The sequence below is a fragment of the Lissotriton vulgaris genome, chromosome 11, assembly GCF_964263255.1.
Source record: "Lissotriton vulgaris chromosome 11, aLisVul1.2, whole genome shotgun sequence".
NCBI lineage: Eukaryota > Metazoa > Chordata > Amphibia > Caudata > Salamandridae > Lissotriton > Lissotriton vulgaris.
Window position 1 is genome coordinate 992,578,040 of NC_141699.1, and position 15,170 is coordinate 992,593,209.

Genomic DNA, 15,170 nt, shown 5'->3' on the forward strand with positions numbered 1-15,170 from the left:
TTTATAAAAAATACTCACTGCGCATTCACCAATCAACGCGCGCGGCAAAGGAAACCGCCGCGCACACACGCTCCTTTGCCCTAAGGTAAGCAATTACGGCGGACTCCCGCTTTCGTTTTCCGCCGGCCTGCGAACAGGAAGTCAGGCAGGCCGGGCGGGACAACCGGAAGTAGGAGGGCGGGAGCCTACCCCGCCTCCCACGGAAGAGCCGCGATTGTTTGGCGCACCGGAGCAGGCAGGAGCCTACCCTGCGCCCCGGTGCCGAAGAAGGGAAGAAGAGTCTTGCTGCCGGTGGGAGCCGCTGCACTGAGGATGCCGGTGAGTGGGGCTTCGCCTTGTGGGGGGGGGGCCTCTGTGTGCGCGCGCGCGGCGGCGGACTGTGTATGTGTGTGAGCGTGCATGTGTGTGTGTATGTGTATGTGTCCTGGAGTCTGTGTGTATGCGTGTGTGTGACGGGGGGGGGGGGGTTTGCCTGTCTGGGTGCCTGCGTGTCTGTGTAAGTGTAAATGCGTGTGCGTGTGTGTGGAGCCGAGAGGAGAGGGGCTGGTGTGTGTGGAGGGGTCTCTGTGTATGCGTGTAGGTGACGGGGGTGTGCCTGTGTATGCGTGTGTATGTGCGCATGCGTGAGTGCTGTGTATGCGTGTGGCTGTGATGTGCGCATGCGTGAATGTTGACGCGCGTGCACGCAGCTCAATCCAGCCGCTCGTCACAGTTTTGTGTCCCTCATTCCCCCGTGTCAGACGACTATAAGTCTCCGCCCTGGACGCATCCTTCGGATGCGAATTCCAGGGCGAGACCTAAAAAGTAAAGACATGCAGAGACATCAGAACTCCTAGCTGAAAAGGGCACAGACGGGAAAACAAGGAGTACATAAAGGGATATTTGAGCTTCATGCAAAGAGTAAAGTGAAACTGAAACATGGTGCTCTAACATGAAAGATGTTCATAAAGACAACGGAGTACCTAGAGAAAGAAACAAATGAGAGATCCCCCAAAAACCAGTACATCCAGAGACAACGTTCTTCAATAAGAGCTCACTGAGACAATCGTTTGCAGCTCCTTACATTAATGAAATGCAGAGAGAGAGAGAATGTACCCAAATATGGCGTTTTGGGAAATACTGTGTGTGCTCAATGCCACAGGGTGCCTTAGTTTATCGCGGGGGTGGAGGGAAAGGGCCCGCCGTCGCGCCATTCCACGATTGATGGCCTACTTGGCATTAACCTCGTGCTAAGTATTCCATCAATCGTGGAATGGCGCGACGGCGGGCCCTTTCCCTCCACCACCTCGATAAACTAAGGCCCCCTGTGGCATTGAGCACACACAGCAATTTCAAAACAAACAATAGCCCCCACCTCCCCCTCACCCACATGACTGGACACGATCCTCTGTTGATGCAGGGGCATGGGGGAGCAGGAGATCGCTTCAGCAGACCCCAATAAAAATATAATTCTTTAAATGCGGTCTCTCTTTGGTTCCCTTCTTTGAATGAGCAGGCAATGGCGCGATTACAAGCCAACGTAATTTCAGTTTTGTGTCACATAACAATATCAGTTGCCATGACAGCATATTGGGGCGATGGCATCCCCTGTACATACATCTCCATGGAGAGAGCGATTCTCTTCATGCTGTACATTAGAATGCTCCACTATTTTTGCATTGTTCTTCGATTGTGATTACATCTCTATGTATATAGAACACAGCAATTTTTTTCTAATTAGAGACAACAATGCGCGGTTTATCATTGGAAGAGCAATACTGAGTTCCACTTTGCACTCGCACCTCTTCAGGTGCTTATTTTTCACAAAATATGCATTGATTTCTACAAAATATAGAGTAAACTACATAACCGAACAGAGCACGAAATTACCCAGTGGTATTCGCAAGACTCCCAAAATAACGAGGGCGAGGCCGTAGGTGTTGGCACGCCCACACACATAGGCTTCATTCCCACGAGGATTGGCTCAGGTGAACAGCTGTCCTTTAAAGACCCTCTGCCAATTTGTCCACACGAGGGCGCCAAAAGACTGATTGGAAGGGATTAAAAGGATTTAAATGAATTCAGGCAGCGGCATTGCGGCAACATTTACCAGTGTTTTGCCGTTTCTATATATAAATACAGACAAAGGAAATAAAGATTTCCGTCTGTATTTATATGTAAATATCCGTAAAAACGGAAAACCGTGAGCCCTAATTAAAAGTAATCGTAAACTTGTCAAAGTAACTCACGTTCTACAATAGAGGTAACACTTTGTATAGCAAAGATGCTACTCATCACATACATTGTTCATTGTTGGTCTTGAATGTATGATATTGTGCAAATTGGTCAGTGGTGACAGTACAAAGCTTAGCCCTTAATCATGGACCAAATGTTTTGTGAAACCCAGTGATTCGTGGATCACACTTTGGATACTACAACATAGGTTGTAAGCTTCTTAGTATTGGTCTAAACCTGCAAGCTGTAAGGTTATTGGGGACTGGAGGAAAGGGGATGTAGAGAAATTGTAGTGATGTCATAGTGTATTCCTTCAGCTTGTTAACTAGATAGTAAACTAATAACCCCAGAATATATACCATGGGTTCGAGGCATATGAGCTGCAGATCTCACCCTGTGCATTAGATCTCCACCTGGTGTTGGTCTTGGATGATTGCATGTTGTCGTCTTGGAAGAAGTCTTTGTAGTCACAAGATAGGTGACTCCTCCCTTGGACGATAGTGCGCATGGGCATCGGCTCCATCCATAGAATGTTTTTTTCCGCCACTGGGTTCGGATGCAACTTTTCCGCTCCGGTTCGAAATCTACTTTTCAAGTACTTCGCGTAAATACTTTACCAAACAACTTTCGACATCAAGAACTATAGACTCTAATTCATCAGCTCGATTCCAGTCTTCGACGCGGGCCGTTGGGCCTATCCACGTGGTGAGGCCTACAACTCATGGAAATGACACCGTTCAAGAGATGCCCCGAGTGTGGAGCAAAATTTCCACGCAGCAACCATCACGAGGTCTGTAACCTTTGCTTATCACAAGAACACAAGTCGAGCTGTACAGCCTGCGCATCCTTTTGATCCAAGAAGACCATTCGAGATCGAAGGGCCCATCGACGCAACATGCAGAGATCCGCTCCGGAACCAGTGGATTTCTTCAACGAAGGTCCATGTGTCCTGGAGGAAGATTCCGATGATCTCCCGATTGTATCTGAGGCAGACTACTCCGATGACTCCATACCATCAGGTCAATGCGGGAGTACGACTACCCCTACCCCAGCCCCTAAACCAAAATCAAAGGTCAAAACTCCGCCTTCGGGGCCCAGGCACGCCCGAAACACTGCTTCAAAAGCACCGCCATCGAGCCCGGCTCCGAAGAAAATATTAAAGCCTTCTGGTAGCTCCATACCGAGCAAACCGCACGTGCCAATACCACCAGCTCCCTCTGCACCGAGCCCAAAAGAAGTCCTGGTTCTGAAACACACTCCGATACCGTCGACTCCTAAAGACAAGACTGCTCCAAAAGCAATGAAGCCGGTCTCCGACGCTTCCAAGCCGAACAAGACCGCTTCCAGCCTGAAATCTTAGGTGCCGAAACCTACAAAGCCTGCTTCCGATGCCTCCAAGCCAAAGAACCAGACCTAGACTCCGAAGACCATACCTTCGGTGCCGAAAACAACATCAAAGGACTGTATAACAGCTCCTAAGGCAAAAGACAAGCAACAACCATGCCCGGAACCGAAAAAATCGGCGCCAAAAGCGGTTCCTCAAGACGAGGAGCTTTTTCAACCTGATCCTTTGCAAAAAAAAGGATATACATTGATCCAAAAACAGGACATGTCTCTACTATGCCACATAGAAAGAGGAAGTTAGATACATTACCTACAACTCCAGTGCCTGTCAAGATGAAGGATTCTGCTACATCACTTATGCACCCTTCTTTTCCTGTACCTTCTCTTTCACCTCCTCTTCCTTCAAACATTTCACCTCAAAATTCACTACAAGATTCTCCTCCTCATTCTGCACCACCACAGACACCTCCTCAGAATGATGAGTATAACCTAGAGGATGGTGGAGACCCAGATGAGCCTTTTACCTACCCAAGTGATGAACCAGACTGGGAGTACCCAAACCCACAACATGTACCAGATATACCTGACCCACATACATATCCATCCAAACCATCTCCTCCAGAGGATAATATTGGTTTCGGACACTTACTCAATAGGGCAGTCTATCATGGTGTCACAATGCACTCAGATGAGGCAGAAGATTTTTTTCTAGATACTTTTGAACAATCACAAAAGTCAGTTCAAATACTACCTATGATTAAAGGAGTCATTAGGCATGCACCATAAGTGTTTAAAGATCCAGTACGAGCTAGGCTCATAAAGCCAAGAATAGAAAAAAAGTACAAACCTGCCCCTGGGGATCCTGCCTACATTAAAGGACAGCTACCCTTAGATTCCCTAGTCGTTTCAAACGCTAGAAAACTAGCAAACTCAAACATCAGGTGAAGCACCACCATAAGGAATCAAAAATTCAGGCAAAAGAATAGCTGCACAAGCTAGCAATACATGGCGTGTACCCTCCTCGCAAGATACGACCAGGCTCTCTATGATTGGTTAGAAACACTTTTACTACATCTACCTGACCAATATAAAGCACATGCAAATGACCTTATCCAAGAGGGTAAGCTAATCTCAAATGCCTCAATCAAGTGCGCACTTGATGTAGCAGACACTGCATCTAGAGCAATAAACACTAGTGTCCTCCTTAAGACATGCGTGGATACGCATTTCAGGATTTAAGCAAGAGGTGCAAACAACCATCTTAAATCAGCCATTCAACCAACAACAATTGTTTGGTCCAGAGGTAGACACTGCACTTGAGAAATTGAAGAAAGACACTGATACAGCCAAATCTATGGGAGCTCTGCAGTCCGCTCAAGCACGAGGCTCCTTTCGTCGCTCCTTTTAAAGGGGAGGCTCCAAACAAGCTGGAGCAGACAATTCAGCTTCCTTTAAAAACAATACACAAACATCCTCTATTAAAGGATATTTTAGAGGAGGCTAGAGAGGTAACAACAACAAGGGAAGAGGTTGAGGTAATAACAATCGAACCTCCTCCACCGCTAAACAGTGACTTCCTTCAGCTCCCCCAACAGCATTCCACTCCTGTAGGGGGAGACTAACACAGTTCCTACCTGTCTGGAATTTCATAACAGACTAGTGAGTAAGACAAATTATACAGTATGGTTACTGCCTAGAGCTTACAGCTATCCCTCCACATATACCACCCAGACATCGTCCAATGTCCACAGACCATCTAACGCTGCTCCAACAAGAGGTTCTCTCATTGCTGCAAAAAGATGCAATGGTTATTTCCGTTGCAACATCCAGGATCAAGGGTTTACTCACTATTTCCCGATACCCAAAAAGGACGGGACACTAAGACCAATTCGAAACCTAAGGCCTTTCAATCTGTATATACACTCAGATAATTTTCACATGATCACTTTAAAACAAGTGCACCCATTGTTGCAACAAGGCGATTTCCTGACCACACTAGACCTCAAGGATGCCTACTTTCACATTCCCATACATTCTTCTCACAGGAAGTATCAAGTTTGTACTAGGACAACACTATCAGTTCAGATTCCTTCCATTCGGCGTCACAACTGTACCACCAGTGTTTACAAAGTGCCTACCAGTAGTAGCAGCACATCTCAGAAGGCAACATATCCACTTCTTCCCATAAACGATTAGCTCATTAAAGCCAAGTCATTCAACCAGTGTGTCCAACACACATCTCAAACAATTCAAACACTGCACAACTTGGGGTTTACAATCAACCACACCAAGTCACATCTCCAGCCCTCTCATGTACATCAATACCTAGTGGCTACCGTAAACACCGATACAGCTCTAGCTTATCCCAGTCCAGCAAGGATACAGTGCATTCAAGCCTTAGTCACAAAGTTCCAAAACCAACACGCTCTCCCAGCCAGAGTGTTCATGCAACTAATAGGCATGATGGCGTCTTGCATTTTTATTGTACCATATGCAAGACTACAAATGCGCCCATTACAGGAATGTCTGGCACATCAGTGGAATCAGGCACAAGGACAACTTACAGACCTGGTGTTGGTGGGCAGCCGCACACATAGTTATCTGCAGTGGTGGAACACCAAAAACTTGTCCAGAGGGCGGCCGTTCCTTGAGCCTGTTCCACAGACAGTACTGACAACGGACACATTCCCTTACAGGATGGGGAGCCCATCTGCTCCACCATACAACTTAGGGAAGATGGACCGCTCAACAAAAGGTGCTTCACATTAATCACCTAGAGCTGCTAGCAATATTCCGAACACTGAAATCCTTCCAAGTACATATACGTAACAAAGCTGTTTTGATCCGGACGGCCAACATGACTGCCATGTACTACATTCAAAAACAAGGAGGCACACATTCCCTGCAGCTGTCCCAGCTCGCACAAAACCTTTGGAGATGGGCCATTCCACAAAAGATATATCTGCTTGCAGAACACCTTCCAGGAGTTCACAATCAGATAGCGGATCTGTTAAGTTGACAGACACAACAGATTCACGAATGGGAACTACATCTGCAAGTTCTTCAACCATTCTTTCACAAGTGGGGTCATCCAGACATAGACCTGTTTGCCACACACAAGAAAGCAAAAATGCCCAACCTTCGCCGCCACGTTTCCACACCCTCTGTCCAAGGGCAATGCAATTTGGATGAACTGGTCAGGCAGATTTGCGTACGCTTTTCCGTCAATCCCACTAATACCACCACTAGTAGTGCTCAAGCTCAGACAACAGTCTCTCAAATTGATCCTGGTTGCTCCCACATGGGCACGCCAACTGTGGTTCACCACACTGCTAGAACTCTCTAGTTCCACACCAAAGACTGTCTCTGACACATCCATGCTAACGCAGAACCATGGAGACATCCGACATGCAGATCCAAGTCAACTGAATCGATCTGGCTCCTGAAGTCTTAGAGTTTGGTTACCTTAACCTGCCACCAGACTGTATGAATATCATTGAAGAAGCCAGAAGACCTACTACTAGAGCTTGCTATGCTGCAAAATGTAAGAGATTTGCCATTTACTTCACTAATAATCAAATTGATCCTCTAGATGCTTCCATCCAAAATATCATCTGTTACCTTCTCCATTTACAAAGATGTAATCTAGCATATTCATCTATACGTTTACATCCTGCAGCCATTGCAGCATATCTACAAAACAGACAACATATGTTGTTAATTTAGAGTGCCTGCAATCAAAGCTTTTATGGAAGGATTAAAGAGAATCATTCCTCTTAGGTTACCACCTTCTCCAGTGTGGAACCTAAACATTGTTTTTACCAGGCTCATGGGGCCCCCTTTGAACCTTTACATAAGTGTGAACTGCAATTTCTCACATGGAAAACAGCTTTCCTTATTGCTATTACCTCTCTTAGGAGAGTTAGTGAGATTCAAGCTTTCACTATACAAGAACCATTTTTACAATTACACCGTAACAAAGTGGTTCTACGGACTAATCCTAAATTCCTTCCTAAAGTAATTACTCCTTTTCATCTAAATCCATTAGTAGAGTTGCCAGTGTTTTTTCAAAACCCAGACTCTGTAGCAGAAAGAGCTTTACACACACTAGATGTAAAAAGAGCTCTTCTCTATTACATTGATAGGACCAAATATTTTCGTAAAACAAAGCAACTGTTTGTAGCTTTCTCTCCACCACATAAAGGCAACCCCATTTCTAAAGCAGGAATTGCAAGGTAGATTGTAAAATGTATACAAATATGCTATCACAAAGCAAAACGTACATTAACAGTTCTCCACGCGCAAACAGGGGCCTCCATGGTTTTCTTAGGGAACATTCCCCTAGAAGGCATCTGCAAGGCAGCAACATGGTCTACAACACACACCTTCACTAAACACTATTGTGTTGATGCTCTTTCAAACTACTGCAACAGATACAGGTGACCACCGATAGGGGAGACACTGCTGTACAATCGATGCACAGTGTGAGATCTGCAGCTCATATGCCTTGAACGTAAAATGCAACTTACCAGTATGCATCTGTTCTTGGCTTACAGAGCTGCAGATTCTCACACGCCCTCCCCGGGAACTGTATCTGTTCCAGTTCTATCTTAACTAGATGTACACGCATGGACATCCCTTCTTTATTTCTACTAACTCCATCATTTCCCATCATGGAGAAAAACAATCTAAGGATGGAGCCGATGCCCATGCGCACTGTCGTCCAAGGGAGGAGTCACCTATCTCGTGACTACAAAGACTTCTTCCAAGACGACAACATGCAATCATCCGAGCCCAACACCAGGTGGCGATCTAATGCACAGTGTGAGAATCTACAGCTCTATATGCCAAGAACAGATGCATACTGATAAGTAGCTTTTTCCTTACAATAAACCTGCTAGAAAGTAGATCGCATTACTCCTTTGAACATCTTGATCCATGTGAGTTACAATATACTGCAGCTGAGCAGCATCTTTCGGTTCAAGCTTGTCTGAGTCACTGCCACCAAAAAGGTGACTGATTATCTGTGACTAGTAGCCATGGCCTCATGTTTTCTGAGCAAAAACAGAAAACTAATTCAAATTACAAACTGGGTGAAGCCTTGGAACTGGAAAATTAAGATTGAAAGCTTATGTACGAGGCATGTGTGGCTGTAGATACACATGCTTTGCATACTTCTGCCATTTACTTCTGGGTACGGATGTGTGTACGTTGTTTTTCTTCGAAGAAGTTGGAGTCACGAGGGAATGCGACTCCTTCTCTTGGTAAAAGTGCACACGGGGATCGACTCCCATTGTTAAATTGTTTTCTTTCTGCCATCTGGTTTGGAAATGTATTACTGCGCTCTGGTTCAAGACCGTTTTCTGGACCATTTCTCTGCGTAATCCACTCTACCCTCTGTTTCAAAAGCGTTTTCCTTCCTTGCATATTGAAGTTCGGAGCACTTTCATTTGTCAGGTAACAGGCCTTGCCTGTTCGGTCTACCCTTTACTCTCATTTGACCTATCGATGACACTCTGCTAATGGAACCAACTCTGTTTCGATTCTCCCCCAGTGCCATTCAAAGTACCTTGGACCAACCTTCATGAGGTTTGCAATTTGTGCTTATCCCCTGAGCACAGAAAAGATTGTGAGGCTGGTCTATCCTTTCAAACAAAAAAGACCCCATGGGATTGTCTGGCATGGTGCAGAGAAATGCAGAGATGTGAAATCGAACACACGCCTTATTCCTTCGGACAGGAAGATGTTGTACAAGAGGAAGACCTCGATGTCTCTGTGGCCAAAGAAGAGCGTACATTTTTGGTTGGTTGGAGAATCGGACTTGGAGATCGATTTGATGTTGCGCAATCTGCCGCTAAGTCAAAGATAACTCAAACCCCTAACCTACCAACATTAAAACTTGATTGCCACTTAAGCAAAATGCTTCCAGGCCACCACTGCCATCTGGCCATGGTTGGGCCCCAGACTCCACTTCAGCTGCCCTGCCATCGGGCTCGGCACCGAAGGCACAGATAAAGCCTTCCAGTTCCACACTGAGCAGAGATACCAACTCTTCGGCTCTGACCGCTTCGATTTTGAAAAGTAAAATTGTTTCGGTCTCAAAACCAAAATCTGCATTCACTACACTCCCAGAGTCTATTTTGCAAACCGTGCAGGGGAGCCTCAATCTGAAACGAAAACTGATCCATATCCATCCAGAGACTGACCGCTTTATTACAAAGACTGCGTCCGGGCCTTCTCCCAAGCGGCAAACCTCTTTTCAAGAAGCTATTGATTTCCCACTGCCCATGAAGTAGAAAAAGGACCATGCTACCGTTCCTCTGCACCTTATTCCTCCTACTTCTCCATCTCGCATACCACCACCTGTACCTTCGCTACCTCATTCACCACAGAATCCCTTAATATTACACCTCCGGGATCTATACATACAGACCCAGTTGCTGATTGGGGTGGGGGATAATGACTTATGGAGCACCTGGACCACCAGACCTCTAACAGAATTAGAACCTTGACCCGTCGTGGGCCTTACCGGAGCTGAGGAGATGCGTAGATTTTCGGCCTGCAGGCCCGTTGCGGTGCGCAAGATGGCGCCTTGATGCGATCCGGTTGCGATGCGAGAAAATGGCGCCCTTGATGCGGCGATGTGATGGCGCCCTGGCAGCCTTGCGACGACTCTGTACTTTGGAGCCGCGATCGGCCCTGCGACACGCTTCTCCGGTGATGCGATGGCGACTATCACGATGTTGTCACGCTTCTCCAGTGATGCTTCGAGGGAGATGCGACGAAGGCTCGCTTCTCCGGCGTTGCGATGATTTCAGCTGCGGCGGCGACATGCTTCTCGCTGCATCGCGCTTCCAGCTCCCAGCGGCACACAGGTGACTGGAGTTAGAATTCCCAGCAAGGAAATTCAGGAGGGAGCTAGAGGTGAAGTCTTTTGTCCCTGAGACTTAAGAAGGAGGCAAGCACAGTTCAAGCCCTTGGAGAATATTCTGTAGATGAGTCCTTACAAAGTACCTTCTCCTTTCACTTGGCAATGAAGCAACCACTGCAGGCCAACCCAAACAGCACACTGGCAGAGGGGCAGTAGAACTCCTGCAGCTTCCTTGATTCTTCTCCTTGGCAGAAAGGTTTCTTGTTCCAGAAGTGATCTAATTTCTTGGGATCAGGGTCCCAATATTTATACCCCAAAATCTGTTCTCTGAAGGCAGAGAGGCCTCTGCCTAGTCCAAACCAGTTCCTGAGCTCTTTGTTTACATGAGTCTCTTCTTACTTTCATTGTGCAGGGCAGAGACATCAGACGCCCCACAGGAGGTGGAGCCAGCACAGGGGAGGGAAGATTCAGCTCTGGAGCACTCTGTTGACATGATTCCTCCTCTCCTTTCACAGTGCAGGGCAGAGACATCAGACAAGCCACTGTAGGTGGAGCCATCATTGTAGAGGGAAGGCCCAGCCCTATTCAGGCTACAGGTGCAACTCCTCCATCCCATCTAGATGCAGATCTCCCTATTCACCACCGGGCTGCCCCAGCCTGTCTCCTGGAATCCCTCAGCCCGGTCACTCACAAACCCAGACAAGGAATACACAACCCAGCAGAGGCAGGCTCAAATGGTTAGGCAAGCAAATAACTACTTTCTAAAAGTGGTATTTGCAAACACAGAATATTAAAATAACCTTTACTAAAAGATGTATTTTATTATTCTGAGTTCAGGCATACTAAATTCGAATTGCTACTGTGTTCCCTGAGTCAGTTAGGATTATTAGAATGTAATAATCTAACTGCCCAATCTGGCCTAGGAGAACAGGTAGCCTTCAATAGTGAAAAACGAAAATGGCTGTAATTCACTATTAGAACATGCTACACATATCGGAGCATGTTCTACCTTATACTTACAATGCACCCTGCCCTTGGGCCTACCAGAGGGGTGTCTAATATGAAGCAAAGGGAAGGTTTAGGGACTGGCAAGAGGGTTCACTTGGCCAAGTCGACCTGGCAGTGCTAGACTGCACACAGGCCTTGCAATGGCAGGCCGGAGATACACTTTACAAGCTGCTTCAGTGGGAGGCACAACCAGTGCTGCAAGCCCACCAGCAGCATTTGATTTACAAGCCCTGGGCACACATGGTGCACTGTACTAGGGGCTGACAGATAAATCAAATAACCCAATCATGGAATAACCAATTAGTACATCAATTTAACATAGGGAGCATTTGCACTGTGACACTGTTTAGCAGTGGCACCGTGCCCAAAGCATAAATCCAGCAAAAACATATCAAAACAGAGGAGGCAATCCATCAAAATGGAAGGGAGACTCACGCCAATGATGCCAGGTCTAACACACCACAAGAGATGTCTCGCACGAGTGCAAATTGTTGTCAAGAGCCCAGAAGGCCATCATACATACATGTCAAACTTTTTATCTTTTTTGCCAATGCAGGTCTGCTGGCAACTGGTCCTGTGGTGTCGTCGTTTAGGGCCTCTAGAGAAATAAGTGTTATAAATGCATGCAAAGGGACTGGTCCTGACATGCTGTTGCGGGTGAAATAGAAGGCAATAGTTGATAATTTTCTTTAAATATACGGAACCTCGATATCAAGAGACATGTTCACCACAGGCAAAAGCAGAACATCTTAAGAATTCATTGAGGTTTGAAGTGGACCCTGTAGACGCAATGGAGAACTGACTTCTTTAAAATCTTTTCCGACACTCTCCTGGAAATATGAAGTAAAAGACCTCCAGACCCAGTATTATCAGCCTCTCCGGTGTTTCCAACCTGAAAGTGTGGATTCATATAATGCATGGGAATACACAAGGTACCAACTTTGAAAATTGATAGTTGGATGTAAGTAATTTTCCTTCAAAATATGGTTACATTTGCCAAGCATAGTCACAAGTAATATTGTCATCTATGAACCGCCATGTATTTGTTTCTTGTGAATGAGGAATTGGCATGCCATGGTTTAAGCAATTAAGGTGATTCACCAATAACTTCTCAATTGTTTGCATACTTTTCATGCAGTTTTGAAATGCATACACATGTTAAACTGTTTGTGTTTTTTTTTTTTTTTTTTTTTTTTTTACCAGTTTCAACAGAAGTAGAAGATCTGGAACATACAGCTCCAGATCAAGAAGTAGATCATGCAGTCACAGTGAAAGTCCTCGTCATCGTCATACCCATGGGTCACCTCATCTTAAAATCAAACATCACAGCTATAACCGGAAGAATTCAAGCAGGCATGGTCACAAGAGGAAAAAATCACGTTCTCGTTCCCACAGCAAAACAAGAGACTATTCAGATATTAAGAAACATAGACATGACCAAGGTCATCACAGATATAGGCATGAAAGATCTAAATCATCTGACAGATCGCATAAAAGCAAGCATCACAGTAGTGGACGTTCTGGGCACAGCAGGCACAGGCACTGATTACTGTGTGCTTGGATATATTTGTTTCAGCTTTCATAAACTGATGTATCAATATGTAAGATTTCAAACCGAGAACTAGGACTTAATTTGATTACAAAATGTTTATAACTCAAAGTTGCAAAATTAATATTTGTTACTTTGATCTTTTAGTTTTTGCACACTGTAATACCTTTGCAGTATCATTATTTGAAAACCATGGCTAGGTAAAATTGGATGCAAGTTGTGGATTGTGTAAGGAATATTCTGAAATTTCTGTAAAACATCTTATTTTTATACAAAGTTGTTGCTGATGCTATTTTATTTAGGTAGCTATTTCCTAAAACATTGGTGGATACTTTCTTACACTGGTTTTAGTCTGCACATGTAGGAACAGATTTTTACAATTAAATACGACTCCTTAAAATGATTATTAGTGAATACCTTTCTATAAAACCATTGTTTTGAAACCTCAGTTTACAGCAAAATCATTATTTTGTGCTTGCTTGTTCAGAGTTCTTCAAAGGTATTTTGCATACATTTCTTGATCTTGTTAAGGGAATGATGGATTCTAAAGTGTTTTAAATTCCTGTCCCTATGATGTCTCCTAAAAATGCCTTGCTTTGATACTTGCCAAAGGTAGGGGGGAATCTAAGTTTAACATGGATTCTGGGTCCTGAATCTTGTAGATCACTTGTTTGTGCCATAAACCATTTTTCACTTCAATACCTCTTCACTAAAGTTAAAATTTCGATAGTGACTGAAAGCCTTAAAGCAACCCTTTACCTTCTTGTATTTATTTTCTCATTCCGTTGCCTCTATCATTCAATGACCTGCATCTTACTCACCCCCTCCCCACTTCACTGCAACAAGGTGGAAAACATGTTTTTCTTCCAGGGGATCCTCATCAAAGTTATAAGCATTAAACAGTCCTGCCACGTGCGGTTTCCCGGGAGCAAGCGCAGAAATGCACATACATACGCATAGATATATTCACTGAAAAAAACACAGGTTGCAGTCAAGTCAGAATTTATATAGCGCACTACATACCCAGAGGGTCTCAAGGCGCTTGAGGAGGGGTGGGGAATTACTTGTCAAATATCCACGTTTTAAGTGGCTTTCTGAATGCTAGGTGGTTCTGGGTAAGGCGAAGGTAAGTGGGAAGTGAGTTCCAGGTTTTAGCTGCCAGGTAGGAGAAGGATCTACCTCCCATGGTGGTTTTGTTGATGCGAGGTACAGTGGCAAGGGCTTGGTTGGAAGATCGTAGCTGGCGGGAGGGGGTGTAGAAGGACAGTCGTGTGTTGAGGCATTCTGGTCCGATTTCGTAGAGTGCTTTGTGTGCGTGGGTTAGGAGCCGGAAAGTGATCCTCTTATTGACGGGAAGCCAGTGGAGGTTTTTCAGGTGACCAGAGATATGTTCTTTACGCGGGATGTCTAATATGAGCCTGGCTGAGGCGTTTTGGATTCGTTGGAGTTTTTTCTGGAGTTTAGCGGTAGATCCGGCGTAGAGGGTGTTTCCATAGTCCAGTCGGCTCGTGACCAGAGCGTGGGTGACCGTTTTCCTAGTTTCGGTGGGGATCCAACGAAATGTTTTTTTGAGCATGCGAAGAATGTTGAAGCAGGATGAGGAGACGGCGTTGACTTGTCTGTTCATTGAAAGTGAGGAATCCAGGATGACGCCCAGGTTCCGTGCGTGGTCTGTCGGGATGGGTGCATTTCCAAGGGCTTCTGGCCACCAAGAGTCGTCCCATGCGGAGGGGGAGGTACCTAAGATGAGGACTTCTGTTTTATCTGAGTTCAGTTTCAGACGGCTGTGTTTCATCCATTCGGCTACTTCTTTCATTCCTTCGTGTAGGTTAGTTTTGGCGGTGCTAGGGTCATTGGTGAGTGATAGGATCAGTTGAGTGTCATCCGCGTAGGAGATGATGTTGAGGTTGTGTTGGCGGGCGATGGCCGCGAGGGGGCTCATGTATACGTTGAAAAGGGTGGGGCTGAGTGAAGATCCTTGTGGTACGCCGCAGATGACTTCAGTGGCCTCTGACTTGAATGGTGGAAGGCGGACTCTCTGGGTTCTTCCGGTGAGGAACAAGGTGATCCATTCTAGTGCTTTTCCTTGGATTCCGATGTTTCTGAGGCGCTGTAGAAGGGTGCTATGGCAGACTGTGTCGAAGGCTGCGGATAGGTCGAGGAGGATGAGGGCGACTGTGTCTC

At 45.7% G+C, this 15,170-nt stretch overlaps 1 protein-coding gene across 2 annotated transcripts in view; it reads left to right on the forward strand.

Annotated features, from left to right (window-relative positions):
- CCNL1 (cyclin L1) overlaps window positions 1-13,434 on the forward strand; it is a 218,975-nt gene extending 205,541 nt beyond the window's left edge. For both annotated transcript variants that reach the window (XM_086944229.1, XM_086944230.1), the window contains one exon: window positions 12,641-13,434. In XM_086944229.1, the coding sequence (XP_086800355.1) occupies window positions 12,641-12,983 (343 nt within the window). In that variant the 3' untranslated portion in view covers window positions 12,984-13,434. The remainder of the gene's footprint in view (window positions 1-12,640) is intronic.
- The last annotated feature ends 1,736 nt before the right edge of the window (window positions 13,435-15,170 follow it).